This window comes from Leptosomus discolor, chromosome 6 (assembly GCF_034619465.1).
Source record: "Leptosomus discolor isolate bLepDis1 chromosome 6, bLepDis1.hap2, whole genome shotgun sequence".
Lineage (NCBI taxonomy): Eukaryota > Metazoa > Chordata > Aves > Leptosomiformes > Leptosomidae > Leptosomus > Leptosomus discolor.
Genome location: NC_141396.1, coordinates 44,132,955 through 44,149,291, shown reverse-complemented (window position 1 = coordinate 44,149,291; position 16,337 = coordinate 44,132,955). Strand labels below are relative to the sequence as shown.

The window sequence follows — 16,337 nt, the reverse complement described above, 5'->3', positions numbered from 1 at the left end:
TTTTGTTCAGGGAAGATAATCTTGTGAATAAAAATAAATTCATATAATGGGATTGTGCTTAATTTGTTCTCTGGCTAATTAAATCCTCTTATTTGTCAAACCTGTTGGATGGAAATAATTTGTGCTGTAAATAGCACAATTTTGGTTCCCTGCTTGAGCAGGATTGGACAATCCTATCACCAGTTAACAAAATAAAAAGCAAACGGTATTTGACCGATGGCAGAGTTTGCTACCAAAAGCTCACTTGTAAAAGTAGTTTATGGAAAAAAAAACCCTGCCATAGCTACCATATATTTAAACACTAGCATTATTTAGACTTTAGGACTGTCCTTAGGGGAAGCTGCTGGCTATAGCACACTCCTCTGACAATCATTTACCAGAACTGTTTTGATCCGTCTATGCAGTCAAAGTCAGCAGAAGTCACTGCAGCAGAAATGATCTGGGAGGCTCCAAAATGGTCAGCTTGGGAAGATAAACCTGAAGTAAGTGGCATTACACGTCATCCCAGAGAGCCAAGTTCTGTGCTGGGGTGCCAGCATGCAGACTCCCCTCGCAGCCGGCACACAAGTGGGGACTTTGTCTCCTTGGCTGTACTAGGCGTCACGTGCGTCTCTGCTGAGCGGCTGGCCTGGTGTGGCAGTCCTGCCTGGACGTAGGCTGGTAGGAGGGCTGTCGTTTGCTTGAGCTGGAGCAGTGCGGGGTTGTCAGCATGCATGGTCACACAAGTGGAAGCCAGAGGCGTGTACGATTCCCTGCATTTCACTACAAATTAATTTAAAAGAATATGGTCTAGCTTTAAAATATGGAACTAATGTCTTACTTGGAGGCATTGTGCATCTAGAGTACAAAGACAGATCCATTCATGCTGCCTGGACCCAGCAAGCTCTCACACGGAATAGTGTCATTGAAGACAATAGGACGTCTCTTTCCTGGGCAGACTGGCCGTACATGCAGTGACCTGATTGTGCAGGGAAACAGTCTGAAATAGCTGGTCTGTAATGGCTTTTCTGCAATAGCTGCCCATCTGGACACCGTCCTTGCTGAAAGTGCCATTTTTCAATCTGATTTAGGAGTAAACTAAAAAGGCATTTTTAGTGCAGAATGTGTGTTGCAATGGAGGTTTAATATGCAAACCTTTTACTGTTAAATTTACTCGTGATAACCCCCTCTTGCCCCCATTGGTAAGTCCTAAAATCTGCCTGAGATAAATAAGCAAGTTCATCAGAATCAAAGTTACTGCAAAGTATAAAGATGCTCCTCTCTAGAAGAATTTATTTCTCCTGCTCTGCTGAAATTCTCAAGTTGTTTCTGATATTTGGGTGTTTTTGCAGTCAGATGGAGCTCTGCTTTCTCTATCTGATGGGTTTTTGATTTGTATTTCTTTTCAAGTACTCTCATTTTTATTTTCTTTGTAGTGTTAAGGATGGTAGATCTCTTATCTTGCTTTTAAGTTACATATACGAAGGAGTTCTGGGTAGCTGTTTTATAAGCTTTTTAAGAATTAATTTGTAAATGATACCATTTATTGCAAGAAGTCAGTAATACTAAATGTAATTTGGTGAGGAAAGAGTTAAGAAACTTCTTGGTTCTCCCCCTGCCATTAGTTTGAGCCAGGAGACAGCTCCCCTGACTTGAGTCCTGGATCAGCATGTTGGCTCCACTGAGCAGTAATAGAGGAAAAAGAGGAAGAGAAATGTAAAAATGATCTATAAGCAAGAATGTCTCTATATATAGAAGTTTTCCGTGAAGCACCAGACACTCTTTAAGAATTAATGGCAAACTGGCCCAAATCATGCAGTGCTTTCAAACTATACTGAACTTGCTGTTTCTGCTCCACAGATACATCGACATGTTTTCTTTGGAACTACATAGTCAGTCTTGAACGAAAATGATCAGTTCCATTACATCCAGTTCTTTGTACTGTTTTTTATTTATAATCTTGTATTGCTTGTGACTTAACAATTATTGCACATCATGTATAAAACTTAATAAGCAGTGAAGCTGGTTGATTGTGCTGACTTGGGCAGGGGGAGGAAATAGATGTTACAGGATATTTGGAGAATAATGAATTAAATTATCATAACACTTAGCCATGCAGGGAGGTAAGACCTCTCTCCCCTCCTAAATCCTTCTGCTTAGTTCTCCTGCAGTTGCAATCCTGCCTGCAGAGAAGAAAAATCAATGCTGCTTGCCCTTCCTCCATTTGCAGGCTAGTGGATAGGAAAGGACAGAAAAATGGAAGAAGTTCTTTACTCATTGCCCCTGTCTCCTCCCTTGCTGACAAGAGCAAGTATGTGAGGACACAGAGGGTAATTAGCTGCATTTTTAGAACAGGAAAACATCTTGATTCTCGCTGCAAAGAAGAATCTGGGGTGGAATAGGGAATTCATTCTCAAGGCTGCACTGCAATGAGCTCTTGCTTACTCAAGGCAGCTTGAAACACTAGGAGCATAGCCAGTAAGTGCAACACAATTGGATTTTGCTCAGTAGAAGATCCAACCTTAGTCATTACAGCAAGGCATTGCGTGTAGGGACCAACAACAACACTGCTTGGTGTTTAATGAGAGTTGAAACGTGACCAGGGTAGAACCTATAAAGAACGAAATATGAGAGAGACCTGGAAACGCCCCGATGGATTTGCAGAATACTGAAGGCACATCAATTCCTTCCAGTAATACTGTGTTGGCTTTCAGCTACTTGGTCACACAAGAAACAGTACAGGTCTTTGTGTTTCAACTGTTCCACGCAAACCTGTTTTGCCACAGCTGTTGTGAAGGATGGAGTTCTGTATTCTCTTCATCCCACCATGCAGAAGGATGCTCTGTTTTGTTAGTGGACTGTTGGTAAGAGATGGTGGAAGTATAAGAGGTGAGTTTATCACCTAAGTGTTGGACCTGGAAAGTATTAAAAAAGGCAGCTGATGAGATTGTGTACTTGTGGTTGCCAGGAACCTGCACTTGCTGTTGTCCTGATGAAGGAACCTGGGGCAGTGCCATTGAAAAAGTAATCCTTTTCGAGCTGTCATCACATACTGATGTGTAGGGTATGGTCAACAAAAGCTTCACCACTCTTGTTTAAAGATGACCGATATCGCATGTGCCTGTTACGCTTTTGAAATTCTTAGCTATCCATAAAAGAGAGGGAATTGCATTTTCCCCTGGTGTTATACAGACCAAGACATGTCCTCAAGCATATCCTGTGGTTAGCAAAAACGGATGACCTAAATGAGCAGAAGACAAGCATGAAACCTGACTGACTGTGTGCAGTAGACCCTATTGTTTGCTTCCACTGCAAATACAGGGATTCCTTTCATTGCTAAGATATGAGCAATATGAACTGCTGCTTGTTTGGCAGGATGACACCTGAGCGCTCTCGCAGTGATAGGAGCGCAGCCTCTGTCAGCTTCTTGGTCACTGCATTATGGAAGCGGAGTATGATGGAGGAAAAGGCTTTTAAAGAGGCATTAGGAGGATTGTGTTATTAGAATGCAGTGTAATTTGAATAAGGTGAGCTGGACACAAGTTCCCCCTAGTGAGAGAATCAATAATAGCTTCTGCTCAAGGAGGTAGCTCTGAAAATGGACCATGAAGGTAACGAACTTTGCTAAATTACATATGTATGTGTTCTGCTTGTGTGTCAATTTAAAGGGCTTAGAGATGGTAAGTGAAGTATAAGAAGCAAAATGAATTCATCACCCAGGTCCTTCCATTTTTTTTTTAACTCAGCACTTTTATATCTCTTTTAGCCTTAAAGTTTTGTTTCACATAGTTGCATATTTGAATAGTTGGTGCATATTTTCATTGACTGAACCTTGCAGGAAAAAAATGACAAAGTTTAAGCTTACAGGAGTTTTCTCACCAAATGGCATTTTAGGCACAAGATGGAAGCAGTTTTTGACCCTACGGACTATTTTTCACCTTGTGGTTCAGGGCTATTACTATGATATCTTCCCCAAAAGCGCAGAGGTAGAGAATCTGAAGGGACAGTGGCTGTCTTAGTGGAGAAAATGAATGTACTTTTCCTAGTTTTTCCAGAAACTTCTCACATAACTGTGGACAATTCAATTCTATTCTTCCTGATAATGTTTCCCTAAAAGAGGTAAACTAATGGCTACATCAAGGTGTTCTGATAACGACAGTTATGGATGCCATATGTGCTGGTCCTTTTGGTACTGTGAATCAAAATTACTTGCCTTGTGTGACTTTCTTTATGAAATAACAGATGATACTTGGAAAACTGAAAATCAGTAATTCCTTTCCCCTGTTGCCCACAAATTCAGTTTGGTTGCAAATACAGAGCCACTATCTGGCAATAATAGTCACATAGACTTAGAAATCCTCTCAAACATGTGTTTTTCTAAACCTTTCACTATATTCAGATGGATTTATTATGAGCCAAAGATGCTGGACTTTAAGGGTGTACTTACATAGGAAAAATCAGCATTAGAGAGGAAATAAATACTCGGAAAAGCCATTCTCATGTGTACAGGGTTTGCACAGATGGATAATCTAAGGAACACAGGAAATCACCGGGATCTCAGTGGTATTAAAAACCCAAACCAACAACAGCATCTCTTCTGTGTGTTCTGCACTAAGTGTCCAGATGACTGTCACCCACCAATGCTCGTGCTTAGCCTCAAGTGACGTCTGACAAAAAGCACCGGTTAGGGAATTACATGTAGGAGACTAAAGGAAAGGGAATCACAAATCCGAGGTGCAGCTTGCTTTTAAAGTGTGCATTTGAAGCTAAGCCAGGGAAATGCAGCATTCTGTCCCTGCTTTGCACAGAAACGCAGAGCTGCGCTACAGAAGTGCAGAGGGGTTTGTCCCTTCGCTATACATGATCAGCTGCACCGGTAGTGGCCACCAAAGTCTGTGAAGAACCTCCTGAGTGACTTATTGCCCTCTGGTACAGCACCTGCGGGAGATGCCAGGCCAAGGCTGCCTGGCACCAGGGGTGGCTTCCCAGCCACTGCCCTCAGCGCCCAGCCACCCAGTCTGTGTTTCTTTCAAAGGGAGTAAGGGAGCAGTCTACAAGCCATACTGGACATTTAATATATGAGAAACAAAGGTGGGTTTTTTTCCTCCTACAGCCCCAGAATCAGGGGTCTTAAGGCATACAGCTGATTCAGTTGTAAAGGTTTTTCGTAGCCAAATTCTTGCAACAAAATTTATCTTCTGAAAGTAGAACAGCTCTCAACCAGTGCGGATTGTCAATCTGGACTGCTTAAGAGTTATGTGAACTTAAACACATGCTTTAAAATTGTAAATCTTAGTTATTTTGAAATGATTGGTTGATAATTCTAAAAAATCTATTACATTTCCTTTGAGAAACATGAACTCATCGTCCGTTACAAAGCAAGTATTCCTGGATGTACACACATTCTGAATGACTAACGTTGCCGAATCAAAGTGATGGTGCAATTCTACATTTATTGGCAGTAACATTCGTAAGCTTGTCTTCTATATAGGAAAAGTAACATTTTGAGGAGGTATTTTCTTCAGTCTTCTGGAAGCTGACAGCCAGAGCTGATAGAAAGGTGGTGTGCAGGTCTGGGAGGCATGTTGTCTCTTGAAATACAATTTTTGAGTGGGCTGTCTACATATAATCATCTTCAGGAATATCCTTCCTCAAAAAAGGGGATTCTAATATGACAATAATTGTTTTCTTTTAACCCTTTTTGAAGGTTTATTAGTTTTATTTAATCTTAAATGTTTTTTGCGTATGAAGCTCCTGAGAAGGCCCATGAGGTGACTGCTTGCAGGAGCTCTCAGATGCCAGTGACAAAAAGTCAGGATCTCCCACTTCCCAGCAATGTACCCAGCCCCTACAGCACATCAACGGGTTTTGTTACGGCTTGCTTTTCCACGTGTTTGCAGAGGAAGGTGTGAGTATATCTGTAACACCTTCCTGCAACCTTTACATTTACAGGGACATGGCTGAAAAGTAGTTTGGGCCTTGTACAACAAGAAGGAAATCAGTTGACTTGGACTTACATCGCACCTCAGCTGGGCTACTGGGTTGCAGCTATGTCACCTACTATCCCAGGTAAGATGGAATTGAATTTTATTGATATTCGCAGCGTTGAGTAATTATTTATTCATATATAATGTTTATATTTTTCAGAGTGACCTCATCTGAGATGCCACAGCTTGATCAATAATGGATTGTTAGAAAACAGAAATCTGAAAGTAAAGGGCTAAAGTCTTTCAGGGATTGTGGGGGGCAACCCTTGTGCTCAAAATCTCTGACTCATTTCGATGGGAAACTTTTTGAAGTGTTCCTGCTTTGATGCATTTATGTCACCACTGCCTGGTAGAGCCATTGCTAGAAAATGGGGGAAGATATAACATCAATGTATTGGTGTTCCAGCAGGTAGAAAAATAAGTGCTGTGGAGTTTCTGTACAGAAACTCCCAAAGAAATGGATTCACCTAAGACCAGCATCATCCTGGGTTAGACATTTACTATTGGATTGATTGATTGTGACTTTTTTTTTTTTATGCTGAAGATGCTCATTTTGCCCTGATTTATGCTTTGCATCATCTTGGTGACTGGTGAATTTACACCGCGAATAACTCGACACAGAAGTTCTAGGAGTTATATTAGCAGAGTGGCATTAGATGAGCTGACTGGTTGCCATCTGCAAGCCTGGTGTCATAACTGTAGAAAATGACTTTGAACCTTTCAACTAGGCTTTATATGTATTTCTGTGCCTGTGGAGATTATTAACGTTGCAGCTTGCTCTTCATTTTTTCTGTCTGTGGCTGCCTCAGATTTCTTAGTATTAGTTCTTCAGCCACCAATAATCAGAGATGCCTCTGTGTATAAAAGACCCAATCAATCAAACAAAAAATCTCCTCCTCTTACAGATTTTCTTTATTGGGTTTTCTGGATGAAAACCAAATACAGTAGAAATGAAAACATTCTTGCCTTGGCTGTGCAAGCTACATAAACTATATCTAAGCAACAACAGAAACTCTAACATGAGGACTGTTCTTAAAGTCTGCTTATATATTCCATGCAGTTGTTTCATGATATGCAACCTTTTTATTTGAGGTTATATTAACTGAAACTGCTGGAATATTCACCTGATTCATTGCTGAACAGAGTTCAGAGGCAGGTGCAGACCTGAGTAAGCTATTGTATTGAATTTAATGGGATTTTACAAAATAATTGTACTTTAAGAAAACACAGGTGCTTTGAGACAAATGTTTCCTAGTACAGCTCTGTCCCAGACTTCAAGGAAGTTACGCTAGTCATGAAATTGTGCCTGTAACTCTAAGGTTAGAAGGCCTGCAGCTCTAACAGGAGAAGGCTTGTCCTTGCAGTTTAACTTGTATGGCACAATTTCTACTCGTATTTTATTTTCCTTCTTTCTGAGAGCTAGATCTGGATTCCTGAAACTTCATTGAAGTGAGAACAACATTTTCCTGAAAAATTCAAGTGATTTGTTTCTTCTTTCTGGTTAATGTCTTGAAGCAACAGTATCAATCAATTATGTAAAGGTCGTGGTGGGACAGTATGTATAAGTATTCAGATTTCCCAAACGCAAGATACTTGATGTTATTTTTAATGAGGTTAATATCTTCTTGCTTATTTTATCTCCTCATTGAATCTATTTGATTTCTTATCTCAAAAAATGGACAAAAGTTATCTTTGTATTCCTAGCAGTGGCTCTACAGACCACAGATGAGGTTTCACAAACCTCATGATCTAGAACCTTAATGTTGGCCAAGTTTGCTGCCCTTCACTGTATATGCATGTTACTTTTCAGCTGGTGCTGTACTTCCTTGCTTGCAGATGAGAATTTGGGCCTTTATTTCAAAATCATGATAAGGATTTTACAAACCAACAGGGTTACGTATGTGTAATTGTGAACAGATGCTGCCCACGTGTGTGCATTCCTTTGGATGTTAGAACATTTCCTGAGCATTACTGAAACCTGGAGTTAGAACACTGTTTCACTAGTGGCCTGGTTTTTAAAGCTACTGAAGATCTGCTTGGCTTGGCTTGATCTAGACTTCAGAGCACCCACACATCTTCCAATGAATCCTGTACTGCACTGTAGGTACTGTTTAGTGCAAAGCACCACGAACGTTGTTAAAGTTGTTGGCCGCAGTGCTGCTGCATGCATTACAGTGCTGGAAGATGCTGTGATGGCTTTTCTCTGGTGAGGAGGGCTTTGGCACACTGTGGCAGCATCAGTACCTGGGAGGCAGCACTCACTGATGCATGCTCCCTTTGAAACTAACTGCTTTTGCACAGAATGATCTATTTGGACTTGGACTTGCAGTCATGAAAACCAGCACATGCTTTCTCCACAACTTGCTCCCTTCTCCGGAGACAGTCTGCTTAGTGGGCACCAGGGCTGTGAGCGGCAGCATTGCTCATTTAGCACCCTGATAACAAGGAAGATGTCCCTCTGTTTAAGTGTTGTTCCTCTTCCTGTTTGCAGGTTGTTGCAGGTCTAAATTCTCTTTTCTGGCCTTCCAGGTCCCGTTGTAACACACGACATTACGAGCTATCACACGATGTTTCTTTTGGCAATTTTAGGAGGGATGGCTCTCATACTTCTAGTCTTACTGTGTCTGCTCTTGTATTATTGCAGGTAAGACTCACCACCCAGGTTACTTAGTTCATGTTGGAAATATAAACTTTTTTGTGCTCATGAAATTAAAAGCTTTTGTATTGAAACATTTTTACTTCAGGGGTAAAAAAAAAAAAAGGCAAGCAAGGACTTGAAGAAGAAAGGAACAGTGCGATCAAATTTCATATGTTTCTAGTTACAAGCAGCTCATACAATCCCTGCCTTTGGCAGGATGGTAGTTGAGTGGATCACACACACACCTGTACCTGTGTTTTCCTTGTAAGATAATTTAAAACCTCCTATTGAACATGGGCATAGGTCCAAGATCTCTGCCAGGGTACCTGCTACACATTTGCAAGTGTTCTATTAGTCTTACATTAAAATTAACGTTAAACTTTTATCAACAAGTGTATGTTAATGCATGATTTTGTATTTGCCTCCTCCAGACATTTGCTCCAATTTGTAATTGGTGCTTGAACTATTTCCCAATTGGCATTAGTTATTCTTTAATTTTATCTTTGCTGCTGGGATAAGCTTTTAATTGTTAAGTTATGTAATAAAAGCTCAATTCCCCTAATACTAATCACTGCTTAAGAATCTCCCATTAAGACATACTTGCTTCTCTTGTTCCTGCGTACAACAGTCATAAATGTCTTAACTTCTTTTGTTGCCGGCTTTTATAGAAGAAAATGTTTAAAACCACGTCAGCATCACAAGAAACTGCAACTTTCAACAGCACTGGACACTTCTAAGAAGGATCAAGCAACCTCAATGTCCCATATAAATCTAATATTTTCACGTCGCGAGTCAGAATTTCCTGGCGGGTTGTCTGTTGCTAGCAATGGACTCACTGAAAACTCAGGTGCAAAGGAATTAATCGGTGCTGTCCACATGGAGATGGTATCACCGAGTGGAGAAGCAGATATGCACACACCTATGCTGAAACACTCATTCAGTACTTCCCAGGAGTTCAGCTCGCGAGAGGAACTGCTCTCTGACAAGGAGAAAGATAAGAGTAGAATTTCCTTGGATGACCTGACTCCCAGCGGGTCTCTAAGAAAAGACTACCACAAATCAGCCGATAGTTTTCCTTTAAAGACAAGAAAATCTACAGAAACAGCTGAAGGCTATGAGTCCCCTATCAAAGATGAGTATAGGAGAAGTTACAATGCTATGCTGTCTCAGCCTTTATTTGAAAAGCAAGAGAGAGAAATTCAAGTATCTATGAACCATATCACTACTGGAAGTAAATACAATATTCAGGAACAAATATACCCCACACCTTCAGCCCCTGAAAAAGAGCTGCTGGACTGCAGACCTGCTGATTGTATGATGTCTCGTTCAGTTGATCACCTTGAAAGACCTACATCTTTCCCTCGACCAGGTCAGTTAATCTGCTGCAATTCTGTTGACCAAGTCAATGACAGTGTTTACAGAAAAGTTTTGCCTGCATTGGTCATCCCAGGTCATTACATGAAATTGCCAGGAGAACACCCTTTTGTTAGCCAGCCACTGGTTGTCCCAGCTGACCAGCAGATTGATATAGAAAGACTTCAGGCTGAGCTTCCTAACCCTCATGCACGGCTTTTTCCACACCCCCCACAACAGCTGCAACCCCAACAGTTAGCATCCCAAGCAATATCTCAGCAGCATTTGCAAGATGCAGGTGCAGCTGAGTGGAGTCAACAAAATGCTTCCATGTCTGAGTCTATTTCTATTCCTGCCTCACTTAATGATGCATCCCTGGCACAAATGAATAGCGAAGTGCAGCTTCTTACAGAAAAGGCTTTGATGGAATTAGGAGGTGGAAAGCCATTGCCTCATCCTCGAGCGTGGTTTGTTTCTCTAGATGGACGTTCAAATGCTCATGTTAGACATTCATACATCGATCTCCAAAGAGCTGGTAGGAATGGGAGTAATGATGCCAGTTTGGACTCTGGTGTTGACATGAATGAACCAAAATCTGCCCGAAAGGGAAGAGGAGATCATCTGTCTGCGACACAGAGTCACCCACCAGTGCAAGAGCACCAGCAGAGAGAGCGGAAGGTTTCAGATAGCACAGCTTACACACAACTTGTGTACTTGGATGACATGGACCAAAGTGGCAGCGAGTGTGGAACAGCAGTGTGTAGCCCGGAGGACAATGCTCTACGATGCCTACTAGAAGGCACTAGTAAGAGAAGTGGTGTGCAGCTGCCCAGCCTGCAGGAGGAAACAAGAACTGTGGATACCAAACCAGAGCCATTAACTAGTCCTGAACATGGAACATCAGTTCACGATGATGAGGAGGATGAGGAGGATGAGGAAGATGACCAGGGTGAAGATAAGAAGAGTCCTTGGCAGAAACGAGAGGAAAGACCACTAATGACTTTCAATCTAAAGTGAGTTATTGTGAAAATCCACCATTCAGTGGAGTATAAAATTGCCAAATATTCTTTCTGTGGAAGTGCTTGATTTTTTCTTGTCTTTTTTTTGTTGTGGAGAGAAAAACAAACTGTGGTGAGCAACATTTGAAAGAACTTAAATGCATTACTGTGTAAATGTTAGAAAAGAATTAAAATCATTTCTCTGATTTAACGGCTGCCTCCAGTGAGATAGCTGAACAAAGAGTGTGATTGTTATTCCATATACTTGATATTGGTCATCCAGGATGTTGAAAATACTGACAAATTGTTTTGGTTGGTTTATAACCTCAGTCTCCTTATGAATGGGAGCTGGTAAAGCTTTTGTTTTGTAGGCCAATTTTATGTTGATAATGCTACTGAAAGTATCTTAAAAGCAAGAGTTTGACACATGGTGTCCAAAATTGTGCATTATCTCAATGAAAGGCTATGCATTGCTGCTTTTAGTAATATTTTGCTTATACTATGCTTTTCTTAATTTTACAAGTTGGTTGTAAACATTTTATGTCCTTTATTATAAACTACTCAGCAATTTATTTTAATGTAAAACTGCAGGAAACTTGAGTAGCATCCCTTAGCATTGAAGCCTTTTTATGAAACCAAACTGAACTTTGTGTCGACTAAGATTCCTCCAATTCTGGTCCCATTTACTCAAAGTGCCTTTTTTACAGTAACAATGAACAGTCCCTTCTTTTGCTAACTCCTTTTAATTGACCCTGTTTGGGATTTTATAAACTGAACTTCTACCTTTTATTTTAAGCTGCATGCCAAGAGTCCCATTTTGTGCTAAGCATTTCTCATTTCAATACAGTGTATTCTGTAGCTATCATGTATATCGTGGATTCTGTTTAGCCAGGATAGACTTAGAAGACATTTTAAAGGGCCCAGAGTAGCCAAGAAGATAGTTTCATGGACTGTATATATTGCTAGTTTCCTCTGGAATCATATGAGCTAATCATGCTCATATAAAATGGACTATAGACCGAGCAAGTGGACTGAATGTGTCTAGAAAAATTTTGGAAAAAAGAAAAAAAAATGTACTATCCAAAAGTGCCAGAATGACACTTCTGTGCTTTCTCCATACAGAGCTGCTTGGTTATCCAAAAATTATAATTGAAAATAAACTGCAAAAAATATCTTTGTCCATTTTTTTCCTCTGTTGGTGGTCATCACATTATTTTATATTATTTAATAAGAAAAATTCTTTGGTTTCACTTTTGCTATGCATATTTATGATTGTGTGACTTAGTGACACACTTTCTTATGCAGTTCTCATGAACTTCACTCCATACTGAAATTTAAACCCCTTTTCAGAAAAGCATCCTCACTATCTTGATAAATACATAACTATTTGCATAGATATCACTGAAGGCTTTGGAAATGAAATCCTGGTGCCACCAAAACTCTCTATGGAGTCATGCTTCCTGTGGGACCGGTTTCCTTTCTGAGATTTCTGCGGGTACTCACACTTACTCTACACTTCTCACTTCTTCATGAATTGGGTTCAAAGAAGGGAAAGTATGTGACTTCCACTCCAGCGGAATCCTTCATATATGTTCAGTTTATCATGTTTCACTCCATTATTTTTATGCAGCATTAGCAGCAGTTATGCTTAATAAAGTTTTTTATTATGTAATCTCTAAAGTGATTAGAGAAAGTGTTATATAGTTCCTATTTAATTTTTAATAATAAGCCCTGACTCGGGTTCATTGCTCTTTTTTTCGGTAGATTTCCAGGTTTTCTTAGGAGGCCAGTGTTGTAATTTCCTTCTTACTGAATGTCTTACCTGGGAGTCTGGGCTCAAGCCCAAATTTCCTAGTTCCCAGGCCAATGCTCCTCTCCATCCATAAAACCACATCGCCTCTGTTTTGCTTTGATTCATGTTTGGAAGTGATACATGTCATAAAAGAAATCTAAAATAATATTTGTGGAGTGCACTGAATATTGAAATCACCATATTAGCAGTAAGTTGTGTTTTACTCATCACATCTGTTCCAGGGTCTTTCCTGTTCTGTTTAGGAATTCTCCTACAGACCACACGAGAACTGGCTCTGGGGTCTGGGTTACTTATTGTCGGTCTGTGCACGGTCACTGATCAGAAAAATACCACTTTAAAGGAATAGTATTTATCAGATGTCAGTAAGTGCTTGTAGTACAGTGTCACTCAGAGTGCTGCATCAAGTAAACATTCTGTTTAAAATTTCTGTGTATGAGATTAATTGGGTTATTTAATTTTCAACTTTCTGTTGTCTTAAATCTATCATTTTTAATTACATTCTCTTTCAGATTCCTTTGCGAAGTTTCCATCATTATTAATCTTGTAAAGTGAGATTGTTGCTATTAAATTGCAGTGGTTTTGTTTCTTTAATTGTGTTGGGTTTATGTTCAAAACACATAGTTTGATGGTTTGATAATTTGTGGTCCTAGTACAGCCAATATGTTTGAACAAACACAATGTGGGCACTGTAAATTTCTTTAAAATAGCATTTTTTTAATTACTGTGATGTCACCAGCCATATAATAGTTTGATTTTGCAGAATGTATAGTTTATGAACTGTAATTCTTAGTATATCCAACATATCTGAGCCACATGCTAAATGAAATTGGAACAGAGTAACATAGATCAGATAATGGGTTGAGATTGGAATGTGCCCACTGTACACACTTTGCCAAATCGGACAGTCCAGTGACAAGTTCTGTGGTTTTATTTTCAAAAACATACCGAGGAAGATACTTTGGTAACATATGAAGAAATGTCATTGCTTATATTTTGCAGTTGCACAGTGAAGCAAGTACCAATAAAGCTTATAAAACATAGAGAACGAAGTATAACTTCTATAGGTCTTGTCACCAGTGGTTCCAAGTGATCTTAGTCCATGTAGAAGACAACCTAAAAAAGCAGTTGTTTTCTTATTTTTTGGTGGCAAGTATTAACGGGGAAAGAAATGCAGAAGATTGTAATGACAAAGCTTACAAAAGTAATGAAAATATGTTGGACTTAAAAAAATACAACAGGTCCTCAATCTATCAGCAAACAGGATTTTCAAGGATGAATGAGTGAAAGAGTAAAGATAATTTTAAAATGTTAGGTTATGTTATCCGAAGTCCATTTATATCATAAGGCCTATGAGATGTTAGGACTGTTGGGACTTAATACACTCATTAAGAGTAGCTGGCCCCCAGCTCCCACTTTGTTCCTGCTGAAATACTTGCTTCTCAAAGCTTATTAAACTGTCTGTAAAGCACCTTGACTTACTGTGATAATGGCCTTTTATTATTTGATTAGGTGCTTTGTCAGGGTACCAGGATGCTAAACTGTCTACAAATACAGGGGAAAAAATGGTCCCTGCGTCAGAGCATTTGCAATGTAACACGTTACACAAATATGCAAAATTGTGGTACTGAGCTTAGATGAACAGCTTACAAAGAAACCCCAGCATTTGGAAATTGCTCATGGTGCTTTTCTCTCTTACAGGAAGGACTGGGTAGCTTTGGTAGAATGAATAAAGCACTCTTGAAATACCTTGGCACTATTTTCATTTTCTGCCCTTCATTCAATCGATGAATGCTCTGGAGGACCAATTTTATTTCACATGGTTGAAACTGGTAAGAAATTACATGTCCCATGTAGGATTTGGCCTATAGAGTAGTGCAGGTGTAAATGAGCAAGTGGGGGATTAGATATTTACTTTTTTGCTAGGAAGGTCCCTCGTGAACCAAAACGGCATTATTTTTTACTTAACCAACAAGAATTCATCTGAGGATTAGAACTGGTTATAACCCAGTACCTCATAAACTATCGATAGGATGCAGCCTGGGGCATAGTAGCACCTGTCCAGCACATCCCTGGGCTTGGTCAGATGAGAAGAAGAATGCCAATTTACTTTTCTAAAAGGTATAGGTGACAGGTAAGGAAGGGGGTTTTTTTAATCAGTGCTGCTGTTTGGGTCTCTTTAAAGCTGCACTACCTGCCACCTGGTGGTGGGCTGCTGCTGCAGGCATGCTGTGTAGGAAACAGTTTTATCATTTCAATATAAGCACGGTTTATAACGGCAATAACAGCAGTAGGCAGCTGGCACAAGATCGTGAGTTGGTTCATGGACCTGCTGTCAGTAACGGTGCAGAGGCCGTAACGGTGCAAGCTTGAGAGACCTTGCCCACCTTGTAACATCTCCATTCAAGTCAAAATGCATCATTGCGGATGGCAGTGTAGTTCGTTCAAGTGTAAATGTGCCTTTTTCTCTCACTTCATGAATAATGCCTTAGATTTAGACTAAAAGAAAACAATTTCAACTACTAATTGTTTCAAAAGCAGCTCAATTGTTACTCTTTTTGTGTTCTTCTGCTTACAGACAAATGCAAGCTGACAGGGGCAGTGCTTAGTGATATATATATATATGAGTTATATTATACTCATATATATATATGATATTATACTCATTATATATACGATAGCTATAAAATGATGATATATTCTATATAATGATAGATATATATACAGACACACTACTTTAATTTTATCATGGTTTTTTCATTATATATGTCTGATACTTTCATTTCCAGGCTGCAAACCATTTGGAATTAGAGCTTCAGGTAGACAAGTAGGCAGCAGCCAAGTCCCATTTTCAGACTAGAAGAGCATTTTTTTTATGTTCCTCATGTAATTCCCACCACTAAACTGACACCAGGTACTGCCTTCTGTTTGACAGTAATAACAGAAAAGGTATCTCGTTCTTTTTAGCAGTAATCCTCTGCTATCCACAGGTTACTAGCTTGCAAAATGTGGCACCTGGTCTATTATCACTTAACTAACTGAAGTACTTCTTATTTTATTGACGTGTTTTTCTTCTACGAATAAACAGTGCCAGTTAGTATGTTTGATCATTAAATATCTCTTCTGCCTTGGAAACTTACAGCCACAGGGAAGGAAATATGATGACAACAGGGAGTTACAAATGAAATATTTGTTTACAGCTTATTTTTGTAATTCTGGAGAGAAGGACTTTGGAGATACTCCTGAATAAACCCAACTGAGGAATGGTTCTGCCAGTTTTATATTACAAAGGTAGGAAATGGTGCTTGAAATGCTGCTGTGGCGTGAGAAATCCCATAGTCAAAGGAATGGTGCTGCTGCAAGACTTGTTGGGTATCAAAGCTGGAAGAAATTATTTCGAAGGGCTTCTGTTACAAGCATTATTTTTTAGAGGGTTTTGGTGATTTAGTAGTTGTAGGGAGTTTAAAAAAGCCTCAGGACTGTCTTCTCCCCAGCCCTCTCCATATTTTCACAAGCACACTCCCAGCAGTTTTGGCCCCTGAGCTTCTCCTCTCCCTGGCACCCATTATTGT

General features: G+C 39.8%; 1 protein-coding gene across 1 annotated transcript in view; it reads left to right on the top strand.

The window, feature by feature from the left end:
- Positions 1-10,974, top strand: part of FAM171A1 (family with sequence similarity 171 member A1) — an 86,989-nt gene extending 76,015 nt beyond the window's left edge. Inside the window, exons 6-8 of the mRNA XM_086467074.1 lie at positions 5,932-6,048; positions 8,496-8,610; positions 9,273-10,974. Coding sequence (XP_086323200.1) covers positions 5,932-6,048; positions 8,496-8,610; positions 9,273-10,974 — 1,934 coding nt within the window. The remainder of the gene's footprint in view (positions 1-5,931; positions 6,049-8,495; positions 8,611-9,272) is intronic.
- Positions 10,975-16,337: the final 5,363 nt, after the last annotated feature.